We start from the raw sequence: 18364 nt of genomic DNA on the forward strand, positions 1-18364 counted from the left end.
TGTTGTGGCATCAGTGTTGTGGCATCAGTGTTGAGGACATCAGTGTTGAGGCATCAGTGTTGAGGCATCAGTGTTGAGGCATCAGTGTTGTGGCATCAGTGTTGTGGCATCAGTGTTGAGGCATCAGTGTTGAGGCATCAGTGTTGAGGCATCAGTGTTGAGGCATCAGTGTTGAGGCATCAGTGTTGTGGCATCAGTGTTGTGGCATCAGTGTTGAGGCATCAGTGTTGAGGCATCAGTGTTGAGGCATCAGTGTTGGGGCATCAGTGTTGAGGCATCAGTGTTGAGGCATCAGTGTTGAGGCATCAGTGTTGAGGCATCAGTGTTGAGGCATCAGTGTTGTGGCATCAGTGTTGAGGCATCAGTGTTGAGGCATCAGTGTTGAGGCATCAGTGTTGTGGCATCAGTGTTGTGGCATCAGTGTTGAGGCATCAGTGTTGAGGCATCAGTGTTGAGGCATCAGTGTTGTGGCATCAGTGTTGTGGCATCAGTGTTGAGGCATCAGTGTTGTGGCATCAGTGTTGAGGCATCAGTGTTGAGGCATCAGTGTTGTGGCATCAGTGTTGTGGCATCAGTGTTGAGGCATCAGTGTTGTGGCATCAGTGTTGTGGCATCAGTGTTGAGGCATCAGTGTTGAGGCATCAGTGTTGAGGCATCAGTGTTGAGGCATCAGTGTTGAGGCATCAGTGTTGAGGCATCAGTGTTGAGGCATCAGTGTTGAGGCATCAGTGTTGAGGCATCAGTGTTGAGGCATCAGTGTGGGACTCACTGCACAGTTAGTTTCAGCTGCATGAAAATCTCCTGAACCTGCCTGATGCTGATGATCTGCAACAACAACACGAGAAAGTTTGACTTTCAAAGAAACAAACCTGAATAATTTCATGTTTTTATTTAAATATTTAATACATTAATATATTATATTATATTATATTTATTATATAAATTATATTAATTAATACATTTTTGTATATGTTTGCAACAAGACAACAAAGCACACACACTTGCGTGGTGATGAGACTTGTGTGACATGGTGTGTCAGTTGCTTAGTTCACCTGGTGGAGGGGCCGGCCCAGGACTGTGGTTCTCACCTGGATCTCCTTGTTGCTGCCGTCCAGGAACCTCTGGACCTGGTTCTTCACCTCGGCCTGCTGTGCCTCCGACAGAGGCTCTGAGATCATGCTGGGTCTGTTGGCCTGACGTCCCGCTCATCAACTCATGAATCTCTGACTCGTCGAGAGACTCACCAGAGTGTTGTAGAAGGTCAGCTCCTCCCTCAGACGCACGATCTCCATCTGCAGCTCTTTGATCCGGATCTGTGGACGAGTCGTTGTGAGTCTCACTGACGCCGCCGCTCACGACTCACTCACCGCCGGATCCACGTGTAGATTGATCGCCGGCTCGGTGCGAACGCACTTCATCCTGCTGGCGAAGCGAAGCGTCGAGAGCTGCGGGAGTCAGAGTCACTTGAGTCACTAGAGTCACTAGAGTCACTAGAGTCACTAGAGTCACTTGAGTCACTAGAGTCACTAGAGTCACTTGAGTCACTAGAGTCACTAGAGTCACTAGAGTCACTAGAGTCACTAGAGTCACTAGAGTCACTAGAGTCACTTGAGTCTCTAGAGTCACTAGAGTCACTAGAGTCACTAGAGTCACTAGAGTCACTAGAGTCACTAGAGTCACTTGAGTCACTAGAGTCACTAGAGTCACTAGAGTCACTTGAGTCTCTAGAGTCACTAGAGTCACTAGAGTCACTAGAGTCACTAGAGTCACTAGAGTCACTTGAGTCACTAGAGTCACTAGAGTCTCTAGAGTCACTAGAGTCACTAGAGTCACTAGAGTCACTTGAGTCTCTAGAGTCACTAGAGTCACTAGAGTCACTAGAGTCACTAGAGTCACTTGAGTCACTAGAGTCACTAGAGTCACTAGAGTCACTAGAGTCACTTGAGTCACTAGAGTCACTAGAGTCACTTGAGTCACTTGAGTCACTTGAGTCACTAGAGTCACTTGAGTCACTAGAGTCACTAGAGTCACTAGAGTCACTTGAGTCACTTGAGTCACTAGAGTCACTAGAGTCACTTGAGTCACTAGAGTCACTTGAGTCACTTGAGTCACTTGAGTCACTTGAGTCACTTGAGTCACTTGAGTCACTAGAGTCACTAGAGTCACTTGAGTCACTAGAGTCACTAGAGTCACTTGAGTCACTTGAGTCACTTGAGTCACTTGAGTCACTAGAGTCACTAGAGTCACTAGAGTCACTTGAGTCACTTGAGTCACTTGAGTCACTTGAGTCACTTGAGTCACTTGAGTCAGTTCCTTCTGGTTCTTACGGTTTCTTTGATCTGAGCTGCTTCTCCGTACACGTTGGCCACCAGCACCGTGTTGCAGTTTCCTCCTGAACACAGTTCGCAGTTAGCTATAGGTTAGCAGCTAGCTATAGGTTAGCAGTTAGCTATAAGATAGCAGCTAGCTATAGGTTAGCAGTTAGCTATAGGTTAGCAGCTAGCTATAGGTTAGCAGCTAGCTATAGGTTAGCAGTTAGCTATAAGATAGCAGCTAGCTATAGGTTAGCAGTTAGCTATAGGTTAGCAGCTAGCTATAGGTTAGCAGTTAGCTATAAGATAGCAGCTAGCTATAGGTTAGCAGTTAGCTATAGGTTAGCAGATCGCTATAGGTTAGCAGTTAGCTATAGGTTAGCAGATAGCTAAAGGTAAGCATCTAGCTATAAGTTAGCAGCTGTCTAGAGGTAAGCAGTTAGCTAAATGTTAGACGCTAGCTATAGGTTAGCAGCTAGCTAGAGGTCAGCAGCTAGCTAGAGGTCAGCGGCTAGCTAGAGGTCAGCAGCTAGCTAGAGGTCAGCGGCTAGCTTGAGGTGAGCTGCTAGCTAGAGGTCAGCAGCTAGCTAGAGGTCAGCAGCTAGCTAGAGGTCAGCGGCTAGCTTGAGGTGAGCTGCTAGCTAGAGGTCAGCAGCTAGCTATAGGTTAGCAGCTAGCTAGAGGTCAGCGGCTAGCTTGAGGTGAGCTGCTAGCTAGAGGTCAGCAGCTAGCTAGAGGTGAGCTGCTAGCTAGAGGTCAGCAGCTAGCTAGAGGTCAGCGGCTAGCTAGAGGTCAGCAGCTAGCTAGAGGTCAGCAGCTAGCTAGAGGTCAGCAGCTAGCTAGAGGTGAGCCGCTAGCTAGAGGTCAGCAGCTAGCTAGAGGTCAGCAGCTAGCTAGAGGTCAGCGGCTAGCTAGAGGTCACAGCTCACCCAGACAGTCCTTCAGGGCGTGCGTCAACTTGGACTGCCTGAAGGGCACGTGGTCGCGGCGTCGCTCTGCTAGCGCCAGGATCACTTGCTCCAGGAACGACAGCGACTTGTTGATGTAAACGGCCTCCTTGAGCGTCTGACCCTCGGACTGGACGGGAGGACATGTGAGGTCTGAGCATGAATGGAGGCGAGAAGACTCACCCCGGTCTTTCTCAGGCGCTCAGAACCAGCCAGATCCACCAGGTTGAGTTTGGAGGTGACGAAGTCGGCGTCAGAGAGAGTCCTGGAGCGACACTGAACGACAGCAGCGTTATTATGTCATTCATCCAGACTCTGATGTTTGAAGATGACTCGGTGATTTGTGGTCAGCTGACCTCCAGGTGGACGGTGAAGATGCAGTGAGATCTGGACGAGTGTCTGTTCAAAGTGTTGGAGCCGATGATTCTGTTCATCTCCCCCTGGTGGAGGAGAGAGTTATGACGTCACACCAGTGCTGACAACAAACACACACACACACACATATATAAATGGACACACACACGCACAAAAACAAATATAAATGTACACACACACGCACAAAAACACATAAACACACACACACACAAACACATATAAATGGACACACACACACACAAAAACACACACAAACGCACACACACACTCACATAAAAACACACACCTAACACACACACACCTCAAACATCAGGTGCAGAGCCTCCTCCTCGTTGTGGACTCGGTGCAGAGACAGACCCTTGATGTGGACCCCCCCGCCCGGGTCCTCTGTGACCAGCATGTCCTGCAGTGATGTTTGCGGAGGAGCCAGCAGGTCCAGCAGGGTCTCGTTGTAGATCTCCAGGTAGGACAGGTGGACGGAGAAGGCCTGCTCGATCCTCTTCTCCACCTCCTGGAACACCTGCAGCGAGAGGATGGTCACATGGGCAGGAGTGAGAACCTGGACCTGAGTCACCTCCTGCAGGGCTCGAGGGATCAGACCCCTTTGCTTGTACGTCTCTGTGGATCCAGTCATGGTGAAGGTCTTCCCCGCTCCAGTCTGCCCGAAACACACAACAGTACCTGCGAGTGGACCAGAGCGTCAGAGGTGGGATCGATTACTCGGACCTGGACTCACCGTTGTAGCCATTCAAGGCTCCCACGACCACGGGGCGGCAGACCCGGTCATACGTGTCCTCCTGGGACACGTCATGGAGGATTCCCTCCAGAGGGAACGACCAGGAGTTCTGCTGGTTGTGCTTGAGGTCGTGGAGCCTCCTGGGGTCCTTCTTCTGGTAGATGTTGAGAGTCTGAGGAGGAAACATTGTCATGTGATCTGTCTTGTCATGTGATCTGTCTTGTCATGTGATCCGTCTTGTCATGTGATCTGTCTTATCATGTGATCCGTCTTGTCTCGTGATCCGTCTTGTCATGTGATCTGTCTTGTCTCGTGATCCGTCTTGTCATGTGATCTGTCTTGTCATGTGATCTGTCTTGTCATGTGATCTGTCTTGTCTCGTGATCTGTCTCTTTATGTGATCTGTCTCTTTATGTGATCTGTCTTGTCATGTGATCTGTCTTGTCATGTGATCTGTCTCTTTATGTGATCTGTCTTGTCATGTGATCTGTCTTGTCATGTGATCTGTCATGTTATGTGATCTGTCTTGTCATGTGATCTGTCTTGTTTCGTGATATGACTTGTCATGTGATCCGTCTTGTCATGTGATCCGTCTTGTCATGTGATCTGTCTTGTCATGTGATCTGTCTTGTCATGTGATCCGTCTTGTCATGTGATCTGTCTTGTTTCGTGATCTTGTCATGTGATCCGTCTTGTCATGTGACCTGTCTTGTCATGTGATCCGTCTTGTCATGTGATCTGTGTTGTCTCATGATCTGTCTTGTCATGTGATCCGTCTTGTCTCGTGATCTGTCTTGTTTCGTGATATGACTTGTCATGTGATCCGTCTTGTCATGTGACCTGTCTTGTTTCGTGATATGACTTGTCATTTGATCCGTCTTGTCATGTGATCTGTCTTGTCATGTGATCTGTCTTGTCATGTGATCCGTCTTGTCATGTGATCTGTCTTGTCATGTGATCTGTCTTGTCTCGTGATCTGTCTTGTAATGTGATCCGTCTTGTCATGTGATCTGTCTTGTCATGTGATCTGTCTTGTTTCGTGATCTGTCTTGTAATGTGATCCGTCTTGTCATGTGACCTGTCTTGTTTTGTGATCTGTCTTGTAATGTGATCCGTCTTGTCATGTGATCTGTCTTGTCATGTGATCTGTGTTGTCTCGTGATCTGTCTTGTCATGTGATCCGTCTTGTCATGTGATCTGTCTTGTCATGTGATCTGTCTTGTCATGTGATCCGTCTTGTCAGGTGATCTGTCTTGTCTCGTGATCTGTCTTGTCATGTGATCTGTCTTGTCATGTGATCTGTCTTTTCATGTGATCTGTCTTGTCTCGTGATCTGTCTTGTCATGTGACCTGTCTTGTCTCGTGATCTGTCTTGTCATGTGATCTGTCTTGTAATGTGATCCGTCTTGTCATGTGATCTGTCTTGTCTCGTGATCTGTCTTGTCATGTGATCTGTCTTGTCATGTGATCCGTCTTGTCAGGTGATCTGTCTTGTCATGTGATCTGTGTTGTCATGTGATCTGTCTTGTCTCGTGATCTGTCTTGTCATGTGATCTGTCTTGTCTCGTGATCTGTCTTGTCATGTGATCTGTCTTGTCTCGTGATCTGTCTTGTCTCGTGATCTGTCTTGTCATGTGATCTGTCTTGTCTCGTGATCTGTCTTGTCATGTGATCCGTCTTGTCAGGTGATCTGTCTTGTCTCGTGATCTGTCTTGTCATGTGATCTGTCTTGTCATGTGATCTGTCTTGTCATGTGATCCGTCTTGTCATGTGATCTGTCTTGTTTCGTGATCTTGTCATGTGATCCGTCTTGTCATGTGACCTGTCTTGTCATGTGATCCGTCTTGTCATGTGATCCGTCTTGTCATGTGATCCGTCTTGTCATGTGATCTGTCTTGTCATGTGATCCGTCTTGTCATGTGATCCATCTTGTCATGTGATCCGTCTTGTCATGTGATCTGTCTTGTCATGTGATCTGTGTTGTCTCATGATCTGTCTTGTCATGTGATCCGTCTTGTCATGTGATCTGTCTTGTCATGTGACCTGTCTTGTTTCGTGATCTGTCTTGTCATGTGATCTGTCTTGTCATGTGATCCGTCTTGTCATGTGATCTGTCTTGTCATGTGATCTGTCTTGTCATGTGATCCGTCTTGTCATGTAATCTGTCTTGTCATGTGATCTGTCTTGTCTCGTGATCTGTCTTGTCATGTGATCTGTCTTGTAATGTGATCCGTCTTGTAATGTGATCTGTCTTGTTTCGTGATCTGTATTGCCATGTGATCTGTCTTGTCTCGTGATCTGTCTTGTCATGTGATCTGTCTTGTCATGTGATCCGTCTTGTCATGTGATCTGTCTTGTCATGTGATCCGTCTTGTCATGTGATCTGTCTTGTCATGTGATCCGTCTTGTCATGTGATCCGTCTTGTCATGTGATCTGTCTTGTCATGTGATCCGTCTTGTCATGTGATCCGTCTTGTCATGTGATCTGTCTTGTTTCGTGATCTTGTCATGTGATCCGTCTTGTCATGTGACCTGTCTTGTCATGTGATCCGTCTTGTTTCGTGATATGACTTGTCATGTGATCTGTCTTGTCTCGTGATCTGTCTTGTCATGTGATTTGTCTTGTCTCGTGATCTGTCTTGTCATGTGATCTGTCTTGTAATGTGATCCGTCTTGTCATGTGATCTGTCTTGTAATGTGATCCGTCTTGTTTCGTGATCTGTATTGCCATGTGATCTGTCTTGTCTCGTGATCTGTCTTGTCATGTGACCTGTCTTGTCATGTGATCTGTCTTGTCATTTGATCCGTCTTGTCATGTGATCTGTCTTGTCTTGTGATCTGTCTTGTCATGTGATCTGTCTTTTCATGTGATCCGTCTTGTCATGTGATCCGTCTTGTCATGTGATCCGTCTTGTCATGTGATCTGTCTTGTCATGTGATCCGTCTTGTCATGTGATCTGTCTTGTTTCGTGATCTTGTCATGTGATCCGTCTTGTCATGTGACCTGTCTTGTCATGTGATCCGTCTTGTTTCGTGATATGACTTGTCATGTGATCTGTCTTGTCATGTGATCTGTCTTTTCATGTGATCCGTGTTGTCATGTGATCCGTCTTGTCATGTGATCCGTCTTGTCATGTGATCCGTCTTGTCATGTGATCTGTCTTGTCTCGTGATCTGTCTTGTCATGTGATCCGTCTTGTCATGTGACCTGTCTTGTAATGTGATCCGTCTTGTTTCGTGATCTGTATTGCCATGTGATCTGTCTTGTCTCGTGATCTGTCTTGTCATGTGATCTGTCTTGTCTCGTGATCTGTCTTGTCATGTGATCTGTCTTGTCATTTGATCCGTCTTGTCATGTGATCTGTCTTGTCTTGTGATCTGTCTTGTCATGTGATCTGTCTTTTCATGTGATCCGTGTTGTCATGTGATCCGTCTTGTCATGTGATCCGTCTTGTCATGTGATCCGTCTTGTCATGTGATCTGTCTTGTTTCGTGATCTTGTCATGTGATCCGTCTTGTCATGTGACCTGTCTTGTCATGTGATCCGTCTTGTTTCGTGATATGACTTGTCATGTGATCCGTCTTGTCATGTGATCCGTCTTGTCATGTGATCTGTCTTGTCATGTGATCTGTCTTGTCATGTGATCTGTCTTGTTTCGTGATCTTGTCATGTGATCCGTCTTGTCATGTGACCTGTGTTGTCTCATGATCCGTCTTGTCATGTGATCTGTGTTGTCTAATGATCTGTCTTGTCTAATGATCTGTCTTGTCATGTGATCTGTCTTGTCATGTGATCTGTCTTGTCATGTGATCTGTCTTGTCATGTGATCTGTCTTGTCATGTGATCTGTCTTGTCATGTGATCTGTCTTGTCATGTGATCCGTCTTGTCATGTGATCTGTCTTGTTTCGTGATCTGTCTTGTCTCGTGATCTGTTTTGTCATGTGATCTGTCTTGTCATGTGATCTGTCTTGTCTCTTGATCTGTCTTGTCATGTGATCTGTTTTGTCATGTGATCTGTCTTGTCATGTGATCTGTCTTTTCATGTGATCTGTCTTGTCATGTGATCCGTCTTGTCATGTGATCTGTCTTGTCATGTGATCTGTCTTGTCATGTGATCTGTCTTGTCATGTGATCCGTCTTGTCATGTGATCTGTCTTGTCATGTGATCTGTCTTGTCATGTGATCTGTTTTGTCATGTGATCTGTCTTGTCATGTGATCTGTCTTTTCATGTGATCTGTCTTGTCATGTGATCCGTCTTGTCATGTGATCTGTCTTGTCATGTGATCTGTCTTGTCATGTGATCTGTCTTGTCATGTGATCCGTCTTGTCATGTGATCCGTCTTGTCATGTGATCCGTCTTGTCATGTGATCTGTCTTGTCATGTGATCCGTCTTGTCATGTGATCCATCTTGTCATGTGATCCGTCTTGTCATGTGATCTGTCTTGTCATGTGATCCGTCTTGTCATGTGATCCGTCTTGTCATGTGATCCGTCTTGTCATGTGATCCGTCTTGTCATGTGATCTGTCTTGTCATGTGATCCGTCTTGTCATGTGATCCGTCTTGTCATGTGATCCGTCTTGTCATGTGATCTGTCTTGTCATGTGATCCGTCTTGTCATGTGATCCGTCTTGTCATGTGATCCGTCTTGTCATGTGATCTGTCTTGTCATGTGATCCGTCTTGTCATGTGATCCGTCTTGTCATGTGATCCGTCTTGTCATGTGATCCGTCTTGTCATGTGATCCGTCTTGTCATGTGATCCGTCTTGTCATGTGATCCGTCTTGTCATGTGATCTGTCTTGTCATGTGATCCGTCTTGTCATGTGATCCGTCTTGTCATGTGATCTGTCTTGTCATGTGATCTGTCTTGTCTCGTGATCTGTCTTGTCATGTGATCCGTCTTGTCATGTGATCCGTCTTGTCATGTGATCTGTCTTGTCTCGTGATCTGTCTTGTCATGTGATCCGTCTTGTCATGTGATCTGTCTTGTCATGTGATCCGTCTTGTCATGTGATCCGTCTTGTCATGTGATCTGTCTTGTCATGTGATCTGTCTTGTCATGTGATCTGTCTTGTCATGTGATCTGTCTTGTCATGTGATCCGTCTTGTCATGTGATCCGTCTTGTCATGTGATCTGTCTTGTCATGTGATCCATCTTGTCATGTGATCTGTCTTGTCATGTGATCTGTCTTGTCTTGTGATCTGTTGAGTTTTTTTTAATTTAGTGTGAAATTTCAAATGTTAAAACTTTGACAACATTGAAATGTTGATTTTTTTTTTTTTAGATATTCAATAAAGAAATAGAATATTTTCAAAATTGAATGAATTATTTCACATACATTTTCTATAATTCATATATATTATAATTCCAGTATTTCAAAAATAAACTTTCCAAATCCAATTTTTCTTAATTGGTATTCTTTAAAAATGTTGTATGGAGCTTATTTTAAAAAAGGCTCAAATTTAAAGACTGTACTTTTCAACTATTAAAATAAAAATCTAGTAAAAAAGTAAAAATATGAATATTCACATTTTTAATTCAAACTTTCAGTATCAAAATAGTTGAATTAACTTAAATAAAAACAACTTTTCATTGAATTATTCAAATGATCATTTAATGCTAAACAAACAACATTTCAATGGAAGTTTCAAGTGTAAATGTTTTCAAGACAATCAGGTTCGACTCACTCGTCCATCAGGAACGCATTCCATGAAATCTGTGGCGAAGTTCGCCGTCGGTCGGATCCGAACGAACACGTCGACGGAGCTTCCTGTGGTGTCGACTCGACCTGCAACAACACAGCGTCAACATGGGAACGATTCTGACAACACAATCGTCAACACAATCAACAACACAATCGTCAACACAATCGTCAACACAATCAACAACACAATCATCAACACAATCGTCAACACAATCAACAACACAATCATCAACACAATCGTCAACACAATCATCAACACAATCATCAACACAATCGTCAACACAATCAACAACACAATCATCAACACAATCGTCAACACAATCAACAACACAATCATCAACACAATCGTCAACACAATCAACAACACAATCATCAACACAATCAACAACACAATCAACAACACAATCATCGACACAATCAACAACACAATCGTCAACACAATCACCGACACAATCGTCGACACAATCAACAACACAATCGTCAACACAATCAACAACACAATCATCAACACAATCGTCAACACAATCGTCAACACAATCAACAACACAATCGTCAACACAATCAACAACACAATCATCAACACAATCGTCAACACAATCAACAACACAATCATCAACACAATCAACAACACAATCATCAACACAATCATCAACACAATCAACAACACAATCGTCAACACAATCACCGACACAATCGTCGACACAATCAACAACACAATCGTCAACACAATCAACAACACAATCATCAACACAATCGTCAACACAATCAACAACACAATCATCAACACAATCGTCAACACAATCAACAACACAATCATCAACCCAATCGTCAACACAATCAACAACACAATCATCAACACAATCGTCAACACAATCAACAACACAATCATCAACACAATCAACAACACAATCGTCAACACAATCACCGACACAATCGTCGACACAATCAACAACACAATCATCAACACAATCGTCAACACAATCATCAACACAATCAACAACACAATCGTCAACACAATCGTCAACACAATCAACAACACAATCAACAACACAATCGTCAACACAATCACCGACACAATCGTCAACACAATCATCAACACAATCAACAACACAATCAACAACACAATCGTCAACACAATCAACAACACAATCATCAACACAATCGTCAACACAATCAACAACACAATCATCAACACAATCAACAACACAATCGTCAACACAATCGTCAACACAATCAACAACACAATCAACAACACAATCGTCAACACAATCACCGGCACAATCGTCAACACAATCATCAACACAATCAACAACACAATCAACAACACAATCGTCAACACAATCAACAACACAATCATCAACACAATCGTCAACACAATCAACAACACAATCATCAACACAATCAACAACACAATCGTCAAAACAATCACCGACACAATCGTCGACACAATCAACAACACAAACGTCAACACAATCAACAACACAATCATCAACACAATCGTCAACACAATCAACAACACAATCATCAACACAATCAACAACACAATCGTCAACACAATCGTCAACACAATCAACAACACAATCAACAACACAATCAACAACACAATCGTCGACACAATCACCGACACAATCGTCAACACAATCGTCAACACAATCAACAACACAATCAACAACACAATCGTCAACACAATCGTCGACACAATCGTCGACACAATCGTCGACACAATCAACAACACAATCATCAACACAATCAACAACACAATCGTCAACACAATCGTCGACACAATCAACAACACAATCGTCAACACAATCAACAACACAATCATCAACACAATCGTCAACACAATCAACAACACAATCATCAACACAATCGTCAACACAATCAACAACACAATCATCAACACAATCGTCAACACAATCAACAACACAATCATCAACACAATCAACAACACAATCATCAACACAATCAACAACACAATCGTCAACACAATCGTCAACACAATCAACAACACAATCAACAACACAATCGTCAACACAATCATCAACACAATCAACAACACAATCAACAACACAATCAACAACACAATCATCAACACAATCGTCAACACAATCAACAACACAATCATCAACACAATCAACAACACAATCGTCAACACAATCGTCAACACAATCAACAACACAATCGTCAACACAATCACCGACACAATCATCAACACAATCAGCAACACAATCAACAACACAATCAACAACACAATCAACAACACAATCAACAACACAATCATCAACACAATCGTCAACACAATCAACAACACAATCATCAACACAATCAACAACACAATCAACAACACAATCGTCAACACAATCGTCAACACAATCGTCAACACAATCGTCTACACAATCGTCTACACACTCATCGTGATGAACCTTCAAAGATGCTCCTGAGCCACTGGAGCTGCTGCTACTTATAGTGCAGTTTGTGTAACAAAGACTCACAACATCAAAGACACAACACACAGGATCTCAACAGTTAATTAATATTCTATTATATCATCACTAAGAACATTAACTAAGAGAGGAACCACTTGAACACCTCAAAGACCAAGGAGCTGGTCTTGGACTTCAGGAGGTCCAGGACGAACAGTGTCCATCAGAGGAGACGAGGTGTTGACAACTATAAGTACCTCGGTGTGTGTCTGGACCTGGTCCTGCTACACAGACCATGTATATAAGAAGGTTCAGAGTAGAACCTTCTGAGGAGGATCATTGAACATCTGCAGGAAGATCCTCTGCATGTTCTACCAGTGTGTGGTGGACAGTGTTCTATGCTGTGGTGTGTTGGGGGTGTGTCCAGGAGGAGGTCAACAGGTCAACAGGTCAACAGGTTGATCAGGAGCTCTGAGGTTGAAGCTGGACTCACTGGTGACATCACTGAACAAACTACTGTCATCATGATCATCTCCCATGATGCAACACTGTCATCAGTGAACACATGGAGCACCAATGCTCCTCCCATGATGCAACACTGTCATCAGTGAACACATGGAGCATCAATGCTCCTCCCATGATGCAACACTGTCATCAGTCAACACATGGAGCATCAATGCTCCTCCCATGATGCAACACTGTCATCAGTCAACACATGGAGCACCAATGCTCCTCCCATGATGCAACACTGTCATCAGTGAACACATGGAGCACCAATGCTCCTCCCATGATGCAACACTGTCATCAGTGAACACATGGAGCATCAATGCTCCTCCCATGATGCAACACTGTCATCAGTCAACACATGGAGCACCAATGCTCCTCCCATGATGCAACACTGTCATCGGTGAACACATGGAGCATCAATGCTCCTCCCATGATGCAACACTGTCATCAGTCAACACATGGAGCATCAATGCTCCTCCCATGATGCAACACTGTCATCAGTCAACACATGGAGCATCAATGCTCCTCCCATGATGCAACACTGTCATCAGTCAACACATGGAGCATCAATGCTCCTCCCATGATGCAACACTGTCATCAGTCAACACATGGAGCATGAAGTGAAAAGTATCTGGATGTTCTATGTTAGTCTTTGTCTCTGTTATTTCTCTTTGATTTTGTTCTTTATCTTCAGACTTAGATTGTATCATCTTGTTCGTTCTCTTTATTTCTCTTTGTTCTTATTTTATTTTTATGAATAATTGCTGTATTGCTGTGTCTAATTGGAAAAAAGACTTTCTTAAGGAGCAATAAAGTTCTACCTAAACTAACCTAATTTAACCTAAGAAGAAAAAAAGAATCAGACTCAGATCTCCTGCTGGGTCTGATTTTGATCGAGGTTTCTGCTGGTGTTTTGAGAAAAGTCACTGCGGCTCATTGTGATCTTTGTATATTCTCTTTTTGTGTTTGAGTATTAGTTGAAGTGTGTATGTGTGTGTGTTTGTATTGTAACACAGGGTGTGTGTGCAGTAGCCAAGAGGTGCTTGTAAGTAGAGTAGCCGAGTGCGTGAGCCTCTGCCAGTACGAAGACTCTCCACCACCAACACTCCTGCAGTGCCTCCACGCGGCCACACATGTTAACTGGGTACCTTGCAGTCCCAGGATAAACTGCAGGGGATCTCGGAGCAGCAGTGGGCCCCAGGTATGTGGGGTGCAGGCCCACCAGCCAGTGGTCGTTCCCTGACGCCCGTCGACCTCTGCGCCAGCTAAGAGCAAATAGACCCACTGCCTTGTGGGTTAGTCTTTTGAGATCAAGGCTAAGGAACACACCCCGACAGAAAAGCATGTCCTGGCGGGCCTAAACAAGGGCTAGGTCCTGGCGGCAGCCTCCTGCAACTAGGATGGGGAGCTGGTCGTCCCGGGCTTACCCACACCACAAGAACCTACCCCATCTAGGTGAAGATAGTGCTACTGGGGATAGTGCACCCCAGTTATTTTGCGCAGGTATCCACCTATGACCAAGGAGAACTTACCTGGATCCATATCTTTTTTATAAAAAATTGCTGTATGTATTGGCTATTGGAAAAAAACAATTTCCCAAAGGAGACCTCCTGAGGGATCAATAAAGTTTTACCTTACCTTACCTTATATCTGGTCAAAGTCTGGCGGCGATGGGGTTTCTTGCGAGGGGAACAGGTTTGAATAGACTGGGAGCTCCTGGTCAGACCCTGCACAGCAGCGGCACAGGATATATGTCACCAATAGAAAAGCGCTATATAAATAAATATTACTTACTTACTTACTTACCTATAGCTGGGGCTGAGTGGCAGCCGTTCTCGGCAGACCCCTGTGCGACTGAGCAGACCCTATACAGGGACCACACTGCTCACCTCAAGCGAGGAAGGGCCTAGAAAAGGTGGCCTAAAAATTGCCCACTAACCCAGAACTGGACAGGCACCTGTCGGGTCATTATACTGCTGTCGAAACAGAAGAAACAAGTATTTCCACCTCAAGCTGGCTTCATGGAACATAAACCTCTTGGACTCCTTTGGCAGGTCTGAACAACCTCATAGAAGGACAGTCCTAGTTGCGTCTGAATTGAGCCGCTATAACGTCGACGTCGATGAGTGAAACCAGGATCCTTGATGAGGGTCTGACAGAGGAGGGCATGGGCTACACCTTTTACTGGAAAGGTTCTCCCCAAGGTGGACAACAGCTGCACGTGTGGACCATAAAGAACACACTCCTGCCTCACAGAAACATCTATTGGCATCAGTGAGAGACTGAAGATCCCTGAGGACTGAAGACCCTCCTCATCCCCCTGGAAAAGAGCTGCTATGCCACAACAATAGTGTGTTCGCTCCAACTCTACCATCTGACAATGAGACTCCAGACTCATGTTACCAAGCTCTGGATCAAGCTGTGTCGGATCCCAAAGAGAAATAAGATGCTCTTGCTTGGGGACTTCAACGCTTGAGGGATAGTCGTATTTGGAAGGGGGTGCTAGGCATGGGATTGGTCAGGCCAACTGAAATGACATGAGGCTACTGACCCTCTGGTCCGAGCACAACCATAACTAACACCATCTTCCATCAGAAGAACATCTGTCAAGTGTCTGCACCATGAAGGAGAACAAGTCTCCAGGCTCTGATGATGTCCCTGCAGAACTGCTGCGAGAGTACAGGGAACAGGGAGAGTATTTGTGCACGAGAACATTCCACCGCTACATCTCCAAGGTCTGGGCTGATGAGAACATCCCACAGCGATGGAGAGACGCCACAGTTGTCACTTTATTTAAGAACAAAGGTCTTGGAGAAGCTGCTGCTTCAAATAAACAACATCACTGAGCCAATGCTTCCTGAGTCAGTGGGTTTAGGAAGAACAACAGTCCACATGGTTCAGGGAGCAACATCAAGACCTGTTTATTGTGGACCTTTTGTAGACCTTTTGTGGACCTTTTGTAGACCTTTTGTGGACCTTTTGTGGACCTTTCCAAAGCCTGCGACACTGTGGAGCGAGTGCTCGTGTGGGATGTCCTGCTCCCAGTCGGTTGTTCCATCAAGTTTATAAAATGAATCCATCAATTCCATGATGGACTGACATCTAGGGCGTCAATAAGTGGTCAAGAGTCTGACCCCAGTGCGTACAGAGGTCAGACAAGGATGTGACACCAGCAACATCTTCCTGTGATGCTTCTCCACAAGATCTTCAGTCTGGACTAGATGCAGCAGCAGGACCTATAGCAGGACCTACAGCAGGACCTACAGCAGGACAGGACTGACCATCAACAAGACATTTCATTGAAATATTGACATTAGAAAATGATCTTAAGCTCCGTCCACTGAAAACACTTTGTTTTTCTGGAGATGAAATCTTGTTGATCATAACCACACCCACTCTGCTGTGATTGGTCAAGCATGGAGGTTTGTCACCGCGTGTCATCAATGGTCTCAACCTCCAAGGGACTTTTTGTATAAACAAAGTGTGATTACTGCTACGTCATAATGGACTCTCGTTCGTCCAGATTTCAGAGCAACTTTATAAAGTTATAATTAAAACATGGTCATGATGAGAAGTTACTGCGTCTTGAAGAACATTCACTGCATGACACCAGAGTAGATACTAGTTGATGTTTAATGACACCAGAGTTGATACTAGTTGATGTTTAATGACACCAGAGTTGATACTAGTTGATGTTTAATGACACCAGAGTTGATACTAGTTGATGTTTAATGACACCAGAGTTGATACTAGTTGATGTTTAATGACACCAGAGTTGATACTAGTTGATGTTTAATGACACCAGAGTTGATACTAGTTGATGTTTAATGACACCAGAGTTGATACTAGTTGATGTTTAATGACACCAGAGTTGATACTAGTTGATGTTTAATGACACCAGAGTTGATACTAGTTGATGTTTAATGACACCAGAGTAGATACTAGTTGATGTTTAATGACACCAGAGTTGATACTAGTTGATGTTTAATGACACCAGAGTTGATACTAGTTGATGTTTAATGACACCAGAGTTGATACTAGTTGATGTTTAATGACACCAGAGTTGATACTAGTTGATGTTTAATGACACCAGAGTTGATACTAGTTGATGTTTAATGACACCAGAGTTGATACTAGTTGATGTTTAATGACACCAGAGTTGATACTAGTTGATGTTTAATGACACCAGAGTTGATACTAGTTGATGTTTAATGACACCAGAGTTGATACTAGTTGATGTTTAATGACACCAGAGTTGATACTAGTTGATGTTTAATGACACCAGAGTTGATACTAGTTGATGTTTAATGACACCAGAGTTGATACTAGTTGATGTTTAATGACACCAGAGTTGATACTAGTTGATGTTTAATGACACCAGAGTTGATACTAGTTGATGTTTAATGACACCAGAGTTGATACTAGTTGATGTTTAATGACACCAGAGTTGATACTAGTTGATGTTTAATGACACCAGAGTTGATACTAGTTGATGTTTAATGACACCAGAGTTGATACTAGTTGATGTTTAATGACACCAGAGTTGATACTAGTTGATGTTTAATGACACCAGAGTTGATACTAGTTGATGTTTAGTGACACCAGAGTTGATACTAGTTGATGTTTAATGACACCAGAGTTGATACTAGTTGATGTTTAATGACACCAGAGTTGATACTAGTTGATGTTTAATGACACCAGAGTTGATACTAGTTGATGTTTAATGACACCAGAGTTGATACTAGTTGATGTTTAATGACACCAGAGTTGATACTAGTTGATGTTTAATGACACCAGAGTTGATACTAGTTGATGTTTAATGACACCAGAGTTGATACTAGTTGATGTTTAATGACACCAGAGTTGATACTAGTTGATGTTTAATGACACCAGAGTTGATACTAGTTGATGTTTAATGACACCAGAGTTGATACTAGTTGATGTTTAATGACACCAGAGTTGATACTAGTTGATGTTTAATGACACCAGAGTTGATACTAGTTGATGTTTAATGACACCAGAGTTGATACTAGTTGATGTTTAGTGACACCAGAGTTGATACTAGTTGATGTTTAATGACACCAGAGTTGATACTAGTTGATGTTTAATGACACCAGAGTTGATACTAGTTGATGTTTAATGACACCAGAGTTGATACTAGTTGATGTTTAATGACACCAGAGTTGATACTAGTTGATGTTTAATGACACCAGAGTTGATACTAGTTGATGTTTAATGACACCAGAGTTGATACTAGTTGATGTTTAATGACACCAGAGTTGATACTAGTTGATGTTTAATGACACCAGAGTTGATACTAGTTGATGTTTAATGACACCAGAGTTGATACTAGTT

The 18364-nt window shown here is 43.7% G+C and overlaps 1 protein-coding gene across 1 annotated transcript in view; it reads right to left on the bottom strand.

The window, feature by feature from the left end:
• kif9 (kinesin family member 9) overlaps positions 1-14978 on the bottom strand; it is a 35720-nt gene extending 20742 nt beyond the window's left edge. The window contains exons 1-15 of the mRNA XM_087788337.1: positions 14949-14978; positions 14816-14874; positions 14158-14297; positions 10063-10163; positions 4371-4542; positions 4209-4315; positions 3936-4154; positions 3616-3699; positions 3443-3535; positions 3242-3389; positions 2328-2392; positions 1368-1445; positions 1245-1313; positions 1089-1193; positions 770-825 (exon numbers count right to left, since the gene is read on the bottom strand). Coding sequence (XP_087644463.1) covers positions 770-825; positions 1089-1193; positions 1245-1313; positions 1368-1445; positions 2328-2392; positions 3242-3389; positions 3443-3535; positions 3616-3699; positions 3936-4154; positions 4209-4315; positions 4371-4542; positions 10063-10163; positions 14158-14297; positions 14816-14874; positions 14949-14978 — 1526 coding nt within the window. The remainder of the gene's footprint in view (positions 1-769; positions 826-1088; positions 1194-1244; positions 1314-1367; positions 1446-2327; positions 2393-3241; positions 3390-3442; positions 3536-3615; positions 3700-3935; positions 4155-4208; positions 4316-4370; positions 4543-10062; positions 10164-14157; positions 14298-14815; positions 14875-14948) is intronic.
• Positions 14979-18364: the final 3386 nt, after the last annotated feature.

Source organism: Callionymus lyra, chromosome 4 (genome assembly GCF_982586985.1).
Source record: "Callionymus lyra chromosome 4, fCalLyr1.hap1.1, whole genome shotgun sequence".
NCBI classification, from domain to species: domain Eukaryota; kingdom Metazoa; phylum Chordata; class Actinopteri; order Syngnathiformes; family Callionymidae; genus Callionymus; species Callionymus lyra.